Source organism: Myotis myotis, unplaced genomic scaffold (assembly GCF_014108235.1).
Source record: "Myotis myotis isolate mMyoMyo1 unplaced genomic scaffold, mMyoMyo1.p scaffold_m19_p_1, whole genome shotgun sequence".
Lineage (NCBI taxonomy): Eukaryota > Metazoa > Chordata > Mammalia > Chiroptera > Vespertilionidae > Myotis > Myotis myotis.
The window spans coordinates 8,978,491-8,993,552 of record NW_023416313.1 but is presented as its reverse complement, the minus strand read 5'-3'; the positions used below and the strand labels follow the sequence as shown (position 1 = coordinate 8,993,552).

Below are 15,062 nucleotides of genomic sequence, written 5' to 3'. Positions count from 1 at the left end.
CAATTATTCATCTTGTTTATGGCTCAAATATGGTCTGTCTTGATGGATGGTCCTTGTGCACTTGAAAAGAATATGGATCTACTGCTGTTGGGCGGAGTGTTCTATAAGTGCTGAATAGTCTTGCTCAATATTTTATTTCCTCATTAATTTTTCTGTACTTGTTCTGTTGATTACTGAGAAAGGAGTACTGAAATCTCACATTTAAATTGTCACATTTTATAGTTCTCCTTAGCTTTTGCTTTATGTAAAGTCAGACTTATTTATTAGATAAAGATTATTATGTCTTCTGAATGAATTGGCCCTTTAATCATTTGTGAAATACTGCCGTCCTGAAGTCTACTTTGATACAAATATAGTCATTCTATTGTTTTCATAGTCAGTGTTTCATGGTCCGTTTTAATCTTTTTCTTTACTTTTAATCGACCTATATCTTTCTGTTCAAAGAGCTTTTATGGTATAGCTGGGTCTTACTCATTTTGACAACCTCTGACTTTTGGAGGTCATTTAGACCATTTACATTTAATGTGATTATCGTTGTCTACCATATTGCTGTTTTTCCTTTCAGTATTTTATGACTCTCATAAGCTTCGTTGGACCCCTTTGGGAATCAGGCAGGGTGTGTCCAGTCCATGTTTTTGTGCCTTGTGTGGCTAACTCTCCTCATCACCATTTAGGAAGTAGAAGAACAGTTGGAAGAAGTGAAGAAGAAATCAGAAAATGAAATAAAGCAGCTAGAAGAAGAGAAAGCGGCCCTAAATGTGAAGCTCCAGGATTCTCTGCTCCAGGTAAGTCTCGAATCAATGCAGGGTGTGGGAGGGGGGTTCTGGGTCCTCGGAGCTGCTGGTTAACTGAGGTGCCGGGAATCTCAGGGAGCTGCCCCGACCTTATCACATTCAGCATCCTCGGAAGAAACAAAAGGACTCAGCACAACAAGAAAGCTGTCTCAGGGCATAAATTTAGCCACAGCTAGCAGAGAGCCTGATTTATGGAGGCTTATAAAAGAGGCACTTAATGTCTCACATGAGAGAAGGAGGCAGGAGGCTGCTGGTCTTGGTTCTGTGGCCAAATGATACCAAGCTGGTCAAGCTGCGGTGCTGATCGCTCCTTCACACCCTGGCTTCGTTATCACTTCTGTGGGCATTAGACATGCCTGCTGTCATGGCTCCTTTCCTTGATCAGAAATTAAAAATTATTTTTTATGACTGCATTCCTATAAAGACGAATACAGCCAGGCTATATTTTTTTTTCTTGTGATTTTGAAAGGAATTAAAATATTTTCATGGCCCCTAAAAATATCGTGGGCCCTGGGCACTGAGCCTGTTGCATCAAATGGAGAAGTCGGCTCAGATTCCTGGTGTCTGTTGCCACACCCGTTGTCAGGTCCAAATTTCAACCAGGAAACGGAAGCACTGGTGACCAGGCCTGCCCACGCCAGAAGGCAGCAGAGAGCAATCGCAGCAGCCCAGCGGACTCCTGCTCCCGTGGGTAACACCTGTGCCAGGTGGCCCGCCTGGGAGAGCATGGATTCAGCTGCCAGGCCTCCATGGTGGAGGGAGGCAAGGGAGAAAGGGGTAGGCATTGGATGTAGACCAGATGAACAACAGTTTGCTTCATGGGCCCACCTGCCCAGACCACCCAGAGACCAAGGTCAAAGTTTCAAAGAGCGGTTGCCATGTCACTAAGGAGAAGGGGCTGGAAACAGAGTTCACCCCTGAGCCTGATTAGACAAAAACGAAACTGTGAAGAGGGTTCCTTCCTTCCCCTGCCCTCCCTCACACCCTCCAGACGAGCCCTGCACCTGCCACCCCACAGGAGCCCGTGAAATTGGTTCCTCAGCCCAGGCCGTGCATCACAGCCTCCCGGGGGAGCTTTGACGGATCCAGAGCCATGTCCAAAACCATTACGATGTTTAGGGTACATGAAATGGAGTTCAGTTCAGAGACACACGTGAGGAGGATGCATCCAGGCTTGAGCAGTGGTTAGTTCTAGAAGGGAGCAAGGCTGATGGGCTGGAGAAACACAGGGCTGCCTCTGTATTTGTGATGTGTTGGTTCCTTCAGCTGAGTGAGGAGTACACACTCTTTCTCTGACCTTTTTCTTTTTTAAAAAATATGTTTTTATTGTATTTTTAGAGAGAGAGAGAGAGAGAGAGAGAGAGAGAGAGAGAGAGAGAGAGAAAAAACATGGATGAGAGAGAAACATCAATCGGCTGCCCTCTACTAGGGATCGAGTCCACAACCTGGGCACATGCCCTGACCAGGAATTGAACCGGTGACCAACTGAGCCACACCAGCCGGGCTCTAACCATTTTTCTATCTCACAAATTGGCATATTTTAAAAAAGATGAGCAAGACATGACTTGGTATGTCAGGGGCTCTAGAGGTGAGGTCTTGGTGGAAAGTCTCTGCTATAGAGATTTCTGTTCCATCTCAGCCCAAGGTGGGCTGCCCAGCAAAGAGGCCCATTTCTCGCTCTTCCTTTCTCCTCCTTTTCTCCCTTCCTCACTCCTTTCCTTCCTCTCCTCCCTCCCTCCCTCCCTGTTGACCTATACTGCCATCTTCATATGGGACCTGGACCACCCCGCCCTGCAGAGCTCGGGAGGGCTTCACATATGTGTGTGGGACCAGCCCCCTCTGCTTCTGACTTGGACACCTGGACCATCACCTGCCTGTTTCTCAGAATGCCCCTAAGGACCTCTCCGTTTACAATAACAACGGTGAACCTGTGTTAAGCACCTCCTCAGTTAAGATACTGTCTAAGCAGTTTACACTACTAACTCGTACTAGTAAACCTTACAACCATTGTACTGTTAGTATCTCCGGTTTACAAAGGAGAAAACTGAGGAACAGAGAAGGTGAATCACTTCCTCGGAGTCACACAGGTAACAAAGTAGTGGATCTGGGATTCATCCGGGTGATGGGGCTCTAAAGACCCCACTGTGGACCACTGTGCTGATACTCCCTCTAGTGGAGCATGTGGCCTCTGTGATGCCGAGCATCGTTCAGAACCTGAGTGTTTACTGGGCATGGCCCGGAGACTGCCCATGGACAGAGTGCCTCAGGCTGCTCGTCAACCTCCATTTCTTCTGCCACCTTAATGGTGTCATTATCCACCCACCTACCAAAGCCAGGAATGGAAGGGTCACCTTGACCACATCCACTCTCCTGCTCTGCTGTCCTCAGCCTGAGTCCCCACCCTGCCCCACCATCACATCCAGTCAGGTTATCAAGTCCTGTGGGTCCTTCCACGAAAGCCCCTGGGTCCTCTCCCCTCTCTACACCAATGCCTTGGTTAAGACCCTCAGACTGACTCGCCCAGGCTCCGTTTTCTTTACCTGCTTGTAAACAAATCTCACAGAGCTCCCTTAAATATGTCATAAGCCTTCGCAAGATGCAGTGTAAGTGGTTTCATAGCCTTTAAATATCCCTCCCCCAAATATTCATTATGTAAAGCCGAGAAGACATTCTGATGGCCTTGCAGTTCTTCTGGATGGTCTGCAGAGTCTCCTGAGAGCCTGCCCTGTATGGCCCGCCTCCCCATTCTGCCAGGTCAGCCGATTCCAGAACTAGTGCTCCAAAACCCTAGTCTGCTCAAGGTCTACTCCTCTTTCCCTAAAATAATTTTTAAAAAATAGAGGCCCAGTGCATGAAATTTGTGCACTTGAGGGGGGTGTCCCTTAGCCCGGCCTGAACCCTCTTGCAATCCAAGAGCCCTCAGGGGATGTCCAGGAGCCCCAGGGGGAGTGGGCCTAAGCCAGCAGGTGGACATCCCCTGAGGGGTCCTTAGTGTTGCTGCAGAGGTAGGAGAGGCTCCCGCCACTGCTGCTGTGCTCGCCAGCTGTGAGACCAGCTTCTGGCTGAGCACACTGACCACCAGGGGGCAGCTCCTGCATTGAGCATCTTCCCCCTGGTGGTCAGTGCACGTCATAGTGACTGGTCATTCCACTGTTCGGTCAATTTGCATATTAGTAGGATATGTTTTTATTGATTTCAGAGAGAGGGAAGAGAGGGAGAGAGAGATAGAAACATTAACGTTGAGAGAGAAACACCGATTGGCTGCCTCCTGCACGCCCCCACTGGGGATTGAGCCCACAATGGGGAATTGAACCACGACCTCCTGATTCATGGGTTGACTCTCAATCACTGAGCCACATCAGCCAGGCCTCTAAAATCTTTAATTCTCATGTTTTTCACAGTTCAGACCCAACCTAACTTACCATCACTATCCCCCAGGACTCTGCCCCCTCCTGTCTACTTCTTCGTACGAGGCCTTCTGACATGGAACCTTCCTCCAGTCCTCACACACATCCTACCCACCCTCTACCCCTACACCTGCGATCTTTGCTGCTCAAAATGCCTTTTCTCACCCTTGCCACTGATGGACTCCTAGTCATCCTTCACTGCCCCCCAGGCTGCCCTCGACTCCCCCAGACAGAGTGTATTGTTGTAAGTTCTTGGTAATAGTACCCAGTAGTACCTACCTCATAGTAGCTGTGAAGATTAGAAGAGCTGTTACTGTAAAATGCTTAGGTCCTGGCCTGGCACAGAGCCAACATGCCATTAATGGTACAGTGGGGCCTTGACTTACGAGTTTAATTCGTTCCAAGACCAAGCTCGTTAAGGAGCTTGTTAACTCAAATTACTATCAACTCAATGCAAAAAATCGGCCGAGAGACAGCTGATATCTCAACTCGTTAGGACCCTCGTAAGTCAAGGCCCCACTGTACTGTTATTATTTTGTATGTGTGCTGTGATTAGAAACATGCATCTGCTTTTGCCGTAAAATGACAGCCTCTTGATGGCAGGGATGATATTTTTTTACCATTTTGCTCTCACTCCCTTCCTCTCCCCTCCACGTACCTAGCACGGTGCCTGAAGAGTCTTCTGCTTTCTATGAAGACTTGTTAGCGGTGTCTGAGTTTCCTTTATGGTTATTGGCCTCATTCCTTTCAAAGTCTGAGGCTGCGAAGCCAGCCTGTTAAACTGACACTTGACAATTAGTTAGTGGATAATAATTATCGTAATTAAGGCTTTATAATGTAATAGCACCTTCCAGCTACTCTTCTCTCAATTTATCTGTATAATTATTACATATTGTTTCTTTTCTTTACCAATGAACTTAAAAAAAGAAAAGAAATGGTGTGAAATGGTGTGGAAGCCAATGAAAAGCAGCTCCAGTGTAGCCAGGCGCATGTAAGTCACGTGAGGGAGGTGTGGACTCCTGCAAACCTGCAGGCTCGGCTTCTTCTGGGACCGCTACGCAGCCAGCTGGTTAGAAATGGCCTTTCTGGCCCAGCTGCTGTGGCTCAGTGGTTGAGCATCCACCTAGGAACCAAGAGGTCCTGGTTCGATTCCCAGTCAGAGCACATGTCCGGGTTTCGGGCTCAATCTCTCCCTCTCCCTTCCACCCTGAAGTCAATAAAAATATTTTTTTAAAAAAAGGAATGGCCTTTCCGGAAGCATATTTGAACTTGTCTAATGGGGCACTGTCCCCAGAACTGATGGACCCAGGAGAAGGAACTCCCAAATAAGGGCCACGTCCAGGAGACGGGTGTCATTGCCAAGCATTTCTGTTCCTCTCTTTTAGGTTTTAAGGCTGGAAGAATTCATCCAACAGAATAAGGGATGTCCCCGAAGAGGCGAGGACGGGCCCCCGGAACCGAACTACCCGCCCCGCGGCGACTTGGAGACCCAGGTGAGCCCCGGCTCCTTCGGCTTTAATTAAGGATGTGTCAGCACTCCAGCGTCTCTGGTGGCACATGCTGGCATTAATGGGCTTTTTTATTGTCCCCCTCAGAGCTGCCAAAACGCCTGGAAAAAAATAAATCACTACAAAATCCTTCTGTAAAAGCCAGGAACAAAACAGAGTCCTAAGCAGTTCTCCACGGGGTGTGAAAAAGAGCAGGCTTGTCAGGTGATTCTTCTCTCCGCTGAGAGCAGCCTGCCCGGCAGAGAAAGGGGCCCTGGGCCCAGGGGGGCCTTTGGTTCTGCTCAGCACGAAGCCTAAGAGTCATAACAATGCCCAGGCCACCTCCCTCCCCCTCCCTGCCATCAGCTGCTCCCATGCTAGCTCACTCGCTGCCCTTCTAGGGATGCTGCTCCGGGGCAGAAACTGGTGCCTGTGAGTCTCTGTTCGGCTCCGGTGGCTGTATGCCCTTCCTGGTTTGTCATCACAAACCATCACCCACTTGGTGGCTTAGAGCACAGAAACCTGTTGTCTCACACTTTGAGGCCAGAAGCCCGAAATCAAGGCGTCGGCAGGGCTGGTTCCTCCTGGGGCTCCGAGGGAGGTCCTGCTCCACGCCTCTCCCAGCTCGTCCGCACGGAGCTCAGTTTCCAGAGGGAAACACAGACCCCTGGGCTACTCAGGGCTGCGGGCAACCTCATGAATGTCAGGTCCACGCGGTTCAACTTAGCATCGCGCTATTCGTTCCTTCCACAGTCGGTTGTGGAGTCCTAGGCTGGCCCCTCCGAGCAGCCGGTGCAGGGAAGAAATACGCACACACAGACCGCGTTAACACGATGTGGACATGCAGTGATAGAGTGCATCTCCGGCGCTGTGTTTTCTGTTAGGCCTTTAGGATGCACTTTGCAGGTGTCGTTTGTTCTTTTAAATCAGTTTTATTTTGTTCTTTTCAAATAGGTAATCCACTCCGTACCTGGTGCAGGGTTCAGCAGGTGTGGCAGGTGTGCGGCGACAAGCACGCCCCTCCCCCTAGCTCCCTGTCTACTTGTTTCGCTTTTTTAAAATTTCTTCGTTACTTTAATTTCTCCTTGCAGAGCCATACTGTGCATATGCAGGCATTTCCCCCCCACAAATGCTAGGATACTCTCCTGCACTCTGCTTTTTCTAACTTACACTTCTCTAGCTTCAAGGTTGTAACCCATCAGTACACTTCCATATCAAATATCAAATTTATGGGTTTCTGTAAAAAAACAACAACTGTCTGGTGTTCCCCTGAACAGAAAAACCACAGTATATTTAACCCTCCGTTATGCTGGATATTTGGGCCACCCTAGCTTTTCTGTTATAGACAATAAATATTTCAGTGGTAACAGATAGTACAGAACTGTGGAGGGGTATCGTGCAGTGCAGTAGTTAAGCGAGCTCACCCCCGAACCAGGCACCTGTGTTCTTACTGGCAGGGGAACCTTGGACACATGGTTTGAAGGCCACTTGCTGGAGCTGCCTCGTCTGTGAGATGGGTGGATGCTCCGCCTGCCTCTGAGGGTTTGTGAGGACTAAGTGAATTACTGTGCCGCAGTGTTGGAGGCACACCTACCCCTGCAAATGCTCAGCAGGTGCTAATTCTTTCCGTTGTAGCACTTGCTGGGGCCAAGGCACGTGGACGTCTTTCTTTGTCAATTACAGCTGACATTCAGCACTCCTTGTGTTACTTCCAGGGGTGGTGCGTGCATTTTTAACTTCGATAGGCCTGCCACTCTGCCTTCTGGCGTGCTGTGGCCCCACAACCTTGCCAACACTGAGCTACAAAACTTTCTGAGCTTGGCCAATCGGAGGATGTTTGTAATTTCTTCAAATATTGGTGACAAGCCCGGCCGGTGTGGCTCAGTGGTTGAGCATTCATCCATGAACCAGGAGGTCACAGTTTGATTCCCCATCAGGGCACATGCCCAGGGCAAGGGGGTGTGCAGGAGGCAGCCGGTCAGTGATTCTCTCTCATCATTGATGTTTCTATCTCTCTCTCCCTCTCCTTTCCGCTCTGAAATCAATAAAAATATATTTTTTTAAAAATATTGGCGGCAAGCCGACATGCCAGCCCAGTGAGCCGAAGCTTTGCCTGGGCCCTGGAAATACAAAGTCCTAGAGAAGTTCCCAGGGTCACTCACCAGATGATGTGTGAGCAGCCCGACCCCGGGCATCGCAAGGGGCAGGTCAGTCTGAAAGGAGGAGGCTGAGTGGGGTTTGAACAACCCATGGCTGATCTTGGGGTGGAAACAGGGACATCCGAACAGGGTGTAAAAGGACAGCTTCCCAGTGACATCCTTGCCGGATCGGGCGCTGCGACATTAAAGCTTCCTCAAGACTCGGGAGTTGGTGTTTAGGCCCTTAGCTGTTCTGCCACCGCATTTCCGTGAGTCAGAAAGGATTTAACTAATGACGCCAACCGAGAGCAGACTTTTCACTGGCTCTCCACACACGCTGCCCGCTGCCGAGGGCAGGCTGCCAAGCCTGAGTGTGTCTCCGTCCCACCAGAGTTAGCGGCGACGTCCCTGAGCCTTTTGTCCTGGTCTCTCCTGTCTCGTCCCCTTGATTCTCTCGGGGTCATCGTTTTATTCACTGGTTTCCAGAAAGCCAGTCCAGCCTTGGTAACTCCGAAAGGAAACTTTTTCCTGGAAGACTCCCCTGGTGCCTGGTCGCACAGAACTCGGGGCAAAGGTGGTGGAGGTTCTCATAGATCCCCCTGCTTGCCCCTGCTCCAGAGAAAAAGGGGAGTCACTTGTGCTAATGATCATTCAGGCCATTTCACTTGGGCACGGATGTGAGCGGTCACTCTGCGAGGCAGGGGCTGGGTACCGGGGGAATGAGCCTGGGCCTGGGCCTTGGAGAGCCCCATGTCAAGTGGGGGAATGGGTGTCCTTAACAACTGGTGTGATACATGCTTCATACTGACGGGAAGATGCTGTTGGAGAGGGAGGTTCTGCCCAGGGAACCCAGGAGCCTCACAGTGACATTGCTGGCCTGTGCCTGGACACTGAGGTGGCGCAGGACTTCACCAGGAAGGGACATGGCAGGGGAGGACACAGTGAAAGTCCCGAGGCGAAAACCCTGAGGCCAGTGGGAAGGGAGCCCAGGGCTTGCCCAAGCTCCCTCAGGCCTGAGAAGCGTCCCCTGCTCACGGGGGCCATATGAATCGAGGGTGTCAGGGTCCTGGGGGTCAGCAGACAAATGATCACTGAGCCCTTAATCACGGACACCCTGAGTGTCCCTAGACGACAAAGGGCTGCTACCCTCCATCTGGTGTGCGCTGAGGGGTCCGGTCCCATCCAACATGGAGCACGGTGGGCTGAGGGGGCCGGTCCCATCCAACATGGAGCACGGTGGGCTGAGGGGGCCGGTCCCATCCAACATGGAGCACGGTGGGCTGAGGGGGCCGGTCCCATCCAACATGGAGCACGGTGGGCTGAGGGGGCCGGTCCCATCCAACAGGGAGCACGGTGGGCTGAGGGGGCCGGTCCCATCCAACATGGAGCACGGTGGGCTGAGGGGGCCGGTCCCATCCAACATGGAGCACGGTGGGCTGAGGGGGCCGGTCCCATCCAACAGGGAGCACGGTGGGCTGAGGGGGCCGGTCCCATCCAACATGGAGCACGGTGGGCTGAGGGGGCCGGTCCCATCCAACAGGGAGCACGGTGGGCTGAGGGGGCCGGTCCCATCCAACAGGGAGCACGGTGGGCTGAGGGGGCCGGTCCCATCCAACAGGGAGCACGGTGGGCTGAGGGGGCCGGTCCCATCCAACAGGGAGCACGGTGGGCTGAGGGGGCCGGTCCCATCCAACAGGGAGCACGGTGGGCTGCCCTGGAGATGCATTCCTTGGGGAGATTCCAGGCTGGAGCCCAGGAAGGCAGCACGGGGAGGGCCACAGCTCCGCTCGAAGGGTTAGGACATGGATCCCACCCCAGCTCTACCCCACACCTGCGTGGGGACCTCAGGTCCGAACACCTGTCTGAGAGCAGTTTCCCCTGTACCCCTGTGGCATCACACAGAAGGCTCTAACAGTGAGCCAGGCCCACAGTGCTTTCCCCAAATCCCACAACAATCCTGTCCGGCAAGTGTTATCATTACCCTTGTTTCACATACAGGGAAACTGAGGCACCAAGAGCAGCACCAGGGCCTGTGCTGTATGCCATGTCGCTATACTGCTTCCTGTTAGGAAAGTGGCGGTGATGATCCCCGCCCTCCACTCCCCACAGACGTGTGATGACGAACTGAAGAAAGCACGCGAAGGCACTTCTCAAAACTCTTAAACATTCTATAAATGGAAGTGACTTTATAGCATCTATTACAGCCCCCTGTAACCACTCAGCCAAAGCCCAGTGCATTAGGTGTTCTATTTTCAGATGTACGTAATGCACCTTTGAAAGGTGGTCAGCTGACCTTGAGAATGACTTTGAATACCCCCTTCGAGGGGATTTCCTGCGTGTGGGCGTCCCTTTAAAATAGAAGCAATCTGGAAGAGGTGAACTGCCTGGAAGAGGAAAGACGAAGACCCGCCGTGAACGCAGGTTGAAAATAGCCAGCTGTTTGCTCAGGATGAGTAGGGGGAGGCTTTTGCAGTGGGTGGCTGGAGCAGAAGCAGCACTCTTTATTTTTCTGTGCACAATTAATACCCAGGTCACTTTACCACTAGAGAGAGTGCTGACCTGAACCCGAGAAAATGCCTGGGGTGGAGGGGAGCGGGGGGGCGGGTACCCAAGTGTGCGGATTAGGGGTGGGTAACTCAGGAGACACTCAGGGTTGGCCCTGGGGGGAGCTCCCTGGGAGGGTCCCAAGCAAATAACCAGAAAAGGAGCTGCTAGACGGAGGACGGTTCCATTTGGAATTCAGAGCAGAGTGCACATTTGAAATAAGGATTGATGGGCTTGAAAGCCTTCTTTTAGCCAACTCTTGACCTCCACGGTCAAGTCCATTTGTAAAGCATTTACAGTGGGGCCTTGACTTAACGAGTGTCCCAACTAACGAGTTTTTTGAGATACCAGCTGTCTCTCGGCCAATTTTTTGCATTGAGTTGACAAAGTAATTTGAGTTAACGAGCTCCTTAACGAGCTCGGTCTCGGAACGAATTAAACTCGTAAGTCAAGGCCCCACTGTACTTATTTATTTATTTATTTTATATATATATATATATATATATATATATATATTATTGATTTCAAAGTGGCAGGGATAGAGAGATGGAAACATCAATGATGAGAGGATATTTGATCAGCTGCCTCCTGCACGCCCCCTACTGGGGATTGAGCCCACAACCCGGGCATGTGCCCTTCACTGGAATTGAACCTGGGACCCTTCAGTCCGCAGGCCGATGCTCTATCCACTGAGCCAAACCGACTAGGGCCATTGGGAAATATTTAAATAGCACCCAGCTCCTTTTAAATGATGTACTTTGCCCTGACGGGTTTGGCTCAGTGGATAGAGCGTTGGCCTGCGGACTGAAGGGTCCCAGGTTTGATTCCGGTCAAGGGCATGTACCTTGGTTGCAGGCACATCCTCAGTTGGGGAGTGTGCAGGAAGCAGCTGATCGATGTTTCTCTCTCATCGATGTTTCTAACTCTCTATCCTTCTCCCTTCCTCTCTGTAAAAAATCAATAAAATGTATATTAAATGATGTACTTTGGTCCAAAATGCCAGGTAAACAATGTGTAGGAGAGAGAGGAGGGGGGTTGTTTTTGTCATTTACATGGCCTGTTGGTCCCCCGCACTGAACCACAAGTTTGTTAAAATAAAGAACTGTTTTTTATTCACCTTAATCCTTCCTGCACCTCACACGCCTGCCTGTGGCTGATGTTTAGCACTTCCTGCTATACATAAGCTGATTCTTGATGTGACAGCTGCACATGTAGACGGAGTCGCCACTTTGAGTCCTGGTGGCTGAAGGTTAGATGTGGAACTCCTTCAGAAGTGTGCTTTGGCTGGAGGAGGACTTAGACGCACACTGGGGTCCTTCGTTACTCCGGGGGGAGGGGGTTCGTCTCCTGTGAGAAGAACGCCCCGTCTCTGGTGTCCTGGCGGCTGGAAACAGTGAATAGAAACAGGATTCCTGAGTCCACCTCCCCGGTGACGTGGAAACAGCCTTCATCTCCCAGCTTGGCTTCGAGTGTCTGTTGTGTACATGCTTCTCAGCAGCAGGTTTGTGACAACACGGCTTGAAATCACACCCATTGAGGCCTTGATTCTGGCAGCAGGCGACTGCCAGCACGGTGTGAGAATCAAATAAAAGTCACCAGACATCAAATACCGGGAAGTAAAAGTCACCAGACCTATCCAATACTAGACTTGCCTTCTGTTCTCAGTGTACTGCCTCCCAGACCCCAGCTCACGCTGCAGCGCCTGTCCTGCGGTCATGATCTGGACCAGGGGTGGGCAAACTTTTTGACTCGAGGGCCACAATGGGTTCTTAAACTGGACTGGAGGGCCGGAACAAAAGCATGGATGGAGTGTTTGTGTGAACTAATATAAATTCAAAGTAAACATCATTACATAAAAGGGTACGGTCTCTTTTTTTTTTTAGTTTTATTCATTTCAAACGGGCCGAATCCGGCCCGTGGGCCGTAGTTTGCCCACGGCTGCTCTGGACTCTTGAAGCATTGCTCCTTTGCAAAGAGCACAGTGTTAAGCTTTGCCAGGAGAGGGCGCTGGAGGCACCTTTCAGGAGGAAGGAGGCTTCTCTTTCTGGTTCTGGCAGCTACGTTTTGCTTTGTTTCTGGCTTCTGCTGCGCAGTTGTGCAGTGGTGTGTGGACATCAGGTTATATTCTGCCTCGGTGACCTCATGGTGACCTCAAAGTCCTGGCCCAAACACAATGACCACCTTCCGGGGGTCTCTGATGACAGCACACCTTCCAGCCCTCACGCCTGCATGGGTGCCCCGTGCTCTCTGAGCACCACCCACCGGGGTCTCACCTGTTCTGTGGAGGCTTCTTCCCGCTTCACCAGTAACTATGGACCAGCTCTGGCTCACACAACCCAGAGACGGACTCCACCAGCGAGCTGCCGCCATCAGCTTCTCCAACAAGGTCTTTTGCAAAGCTTTGCTTCCGTCTCTCCGTTCCTGTTTCACTGGGGATGGAGTTCTGTGAGTCTTGCAGTAAGAGGAGGAACAATCAGAGAGTTTGAATGGTGGGAGCCTTTGCTGCCTTATTCAATAAACTCACCCCAGAGGACTGAGCCTCCCCTGGGAGGAGTAAGACCGCGTCTCCCCATTTGCTGGGGATCGGCAAGGCCAGGCGCTGCGGCATTCGGTCAGCTGCCTCAGGCTCCAGGAAGGCTCTGTCCCCTCAGGTGGAAATCCCGTTTCTCACTGTTCCCAGAGGTTGCATGAGGGAGTAGACACTGCAGCCCATGGCTGCCATCCTGCCTCCACCCTGTCCTGCTCCACCACCCCCTGTCTCCCTGTCGTCAGGCAGGTCACTTCACCTTGCTGAGCCCGTGTCCTCCTCTGTAAAAAGAAAAGGAGAGGAGGAGGGGGTGATGATTCCTGCATCTTTTCTGTGCGACCTTGGAAACGCGGGTTTATCTCTTCTAGCCTCAGTTTCTCGTTTCAAAATGTATGGATTGGAACTCTCTGTTGCCAAAAAAAGAGAAAGAAACTCTATTGGTGTCCAATTGCTGCTGTAACAAATGACCACAAACTGGTGGCTTAACACAACGCAGCTCTTACCCTACGGTTCTGGAGGTCAGAAGTCCTAACTAACATCAGGTGCTGAAAGGGCTGTTTTCCTGAGAATGTTCATGTTGAAGGCATCTAGTCGGTGTCTGTCTGTTTCTTTCTCTTGTTCTCTCTCTTCCTGCCTCCTAACACCCAATTCCCAGTGAGCGGTCCAGCTTGGACCAGGGGTGCCCTCTAGTCCCGTCAGCTGTGGACCAGGGTTGGGTTCACATGGTCCAGGATGGCTGCTGTGGCCAGGCCTTCGCCGCCATCCCAGGCAGGTCGGGGAGGAGACTGGTAAGCCCTGACCAGGGAGTGGTGAGTGCTCCACCAGTCCCAGCTCGGAGGAGGAACTTGGCAGAGGGGACAGGTCTGCCCTGCTGTGCCCAATTTCATGCTTCCTTCTTCCCACTTTCCCCCACAGGCCACCGAAGAGCTCTTGGAAAAGGAATCCGGCCGCGGCCTCCAGATCCAGCAGCAGGCACTCCGGGTGGAGGGCCAGGCTGTGGAGGAGAAGGTCCAACAAGAGGTCCAGGGGGAGCAGGCGAGGATGCAGGCTCATCAGGCTCTGCTGCTAGGTATACACCAGCCACACCCCTAAGGGCTCCGCATGGGGAGCCAGGGGCAGTGGGAAGCCGGGGGGGGGGGGGGGGGGGCGGGCAGCGGGAGGGGGACAACAAGGGGGCAGGGGGAGGAGGCACACAGGCCAGGGCGACTCTCCTGGCTCTGCCAGCAGCTAGTTGTGAGACCTGGGGACCTGGGGTGGGTCGCTCTCAGCCTCATCTTCCTTTTTCATAAAATGGAGTTACAATTGCCCTACCTCATAGGGTTGTAACGTGGATTTGGTGAGATATTAAATATAAAACACGTAACACATAGCATGAGCCCAGTGAATGATCATGATCATTATTATTGAACATATCGGGACTTTCTGGGATTGCCTCAACCTCTCATTCCATTCTGAAGATTTCTGCAAGTTTGGGGAGCTGAGGCCTTCACTGTCTGTGTGAGACACACCTGACCTGCAGTGTAGGTCAGTGTGCGAGGGCTGAGAGGGTGAGTGATACACTGGGGTGGGGACCCAGACATGCTGGATAGATGGGTGGATGGATGGATGAGCGGATCTATAGATGGATGGGTGGGGGATAGATGGACAGACGGATGGACAGGTGGGCAGATAGATGAATAAGTGGGTTTGTGGATGGATGGATGGATGGATGGATGGACGGACAGGTGGGTAGATAGTTGGATAGGTGGGTTTGTAGATGGATGGATGGATGGACAGATGGATGGATAAGTGGATGGTTGGGTGAGTGGTGGGAGAAGAGGGGAGAGTAGTGAGTACACTACAGTTCATGCTTTGCTAAAGGGTTTTATTGCCATTTTGTGATAATGGCAAAAATGGGGCAGTGTCTGGATTTTTTTTTTTTTTTTTTTTTTTTTAAGAAAAGAAGCTAGAGAAGTTGCTTGATTAAAATTCTATTGGGGAGAAAACATGACCAAGTAAGTTTTTCAGCATAATGTCATCAGAATATATTAAGCTCTTATATGTGTTTAATATACTATACCTTTGAGAGAAGCTTAGTAGGTATATGGGAAACCTCTCACAACTAATACATTTTCACAATATCATTGATTTTCACTCTAAACATCATTTGTTTATTCTACAAATAT

General features: G+C 51.1%; 2 protein-coding genes across 9 annotated transcripts in view; one reads left to right on the top strand and one right to left on the bottom strand.

The window, feature by feature from the left end:
* The window catches only part of FAM184B (family with sequence similarity 184 member B), a 78,238-nt gene that overhangs the window by 38,344 nt on the left and 24,832 nt on the right, over positions 1–15,062 (top strand). For all 8 annotated transcript variants that reach the window (XM_036329649.1, XM_036329668.1, XM_036329658.1 and 5 more), the window contains exons 6-8: positions 675–785; positions 5,587–5,694; positions 13,813–13,966. In XM_036329649.1, coding sequence (XP_036185542.1) covers positions 675–785; positions 5,587–5,694; positions 13,813–13,966 — 373 coding nt within the window. The remainder of the gene's footprint in view (positions 1–674; positions 786–5,586; positions 5,695–13,812; positions 13,967–15,062) is intronic.
* MED28 (mediator complex subunit 28) overlaps positions 1–15,062 on the bottom strand; it is a 43,572-nt gene that overhangs the window by 8,058 nt on the left and 20,452 nt on the right. The window lies entirely within an intron of this gene.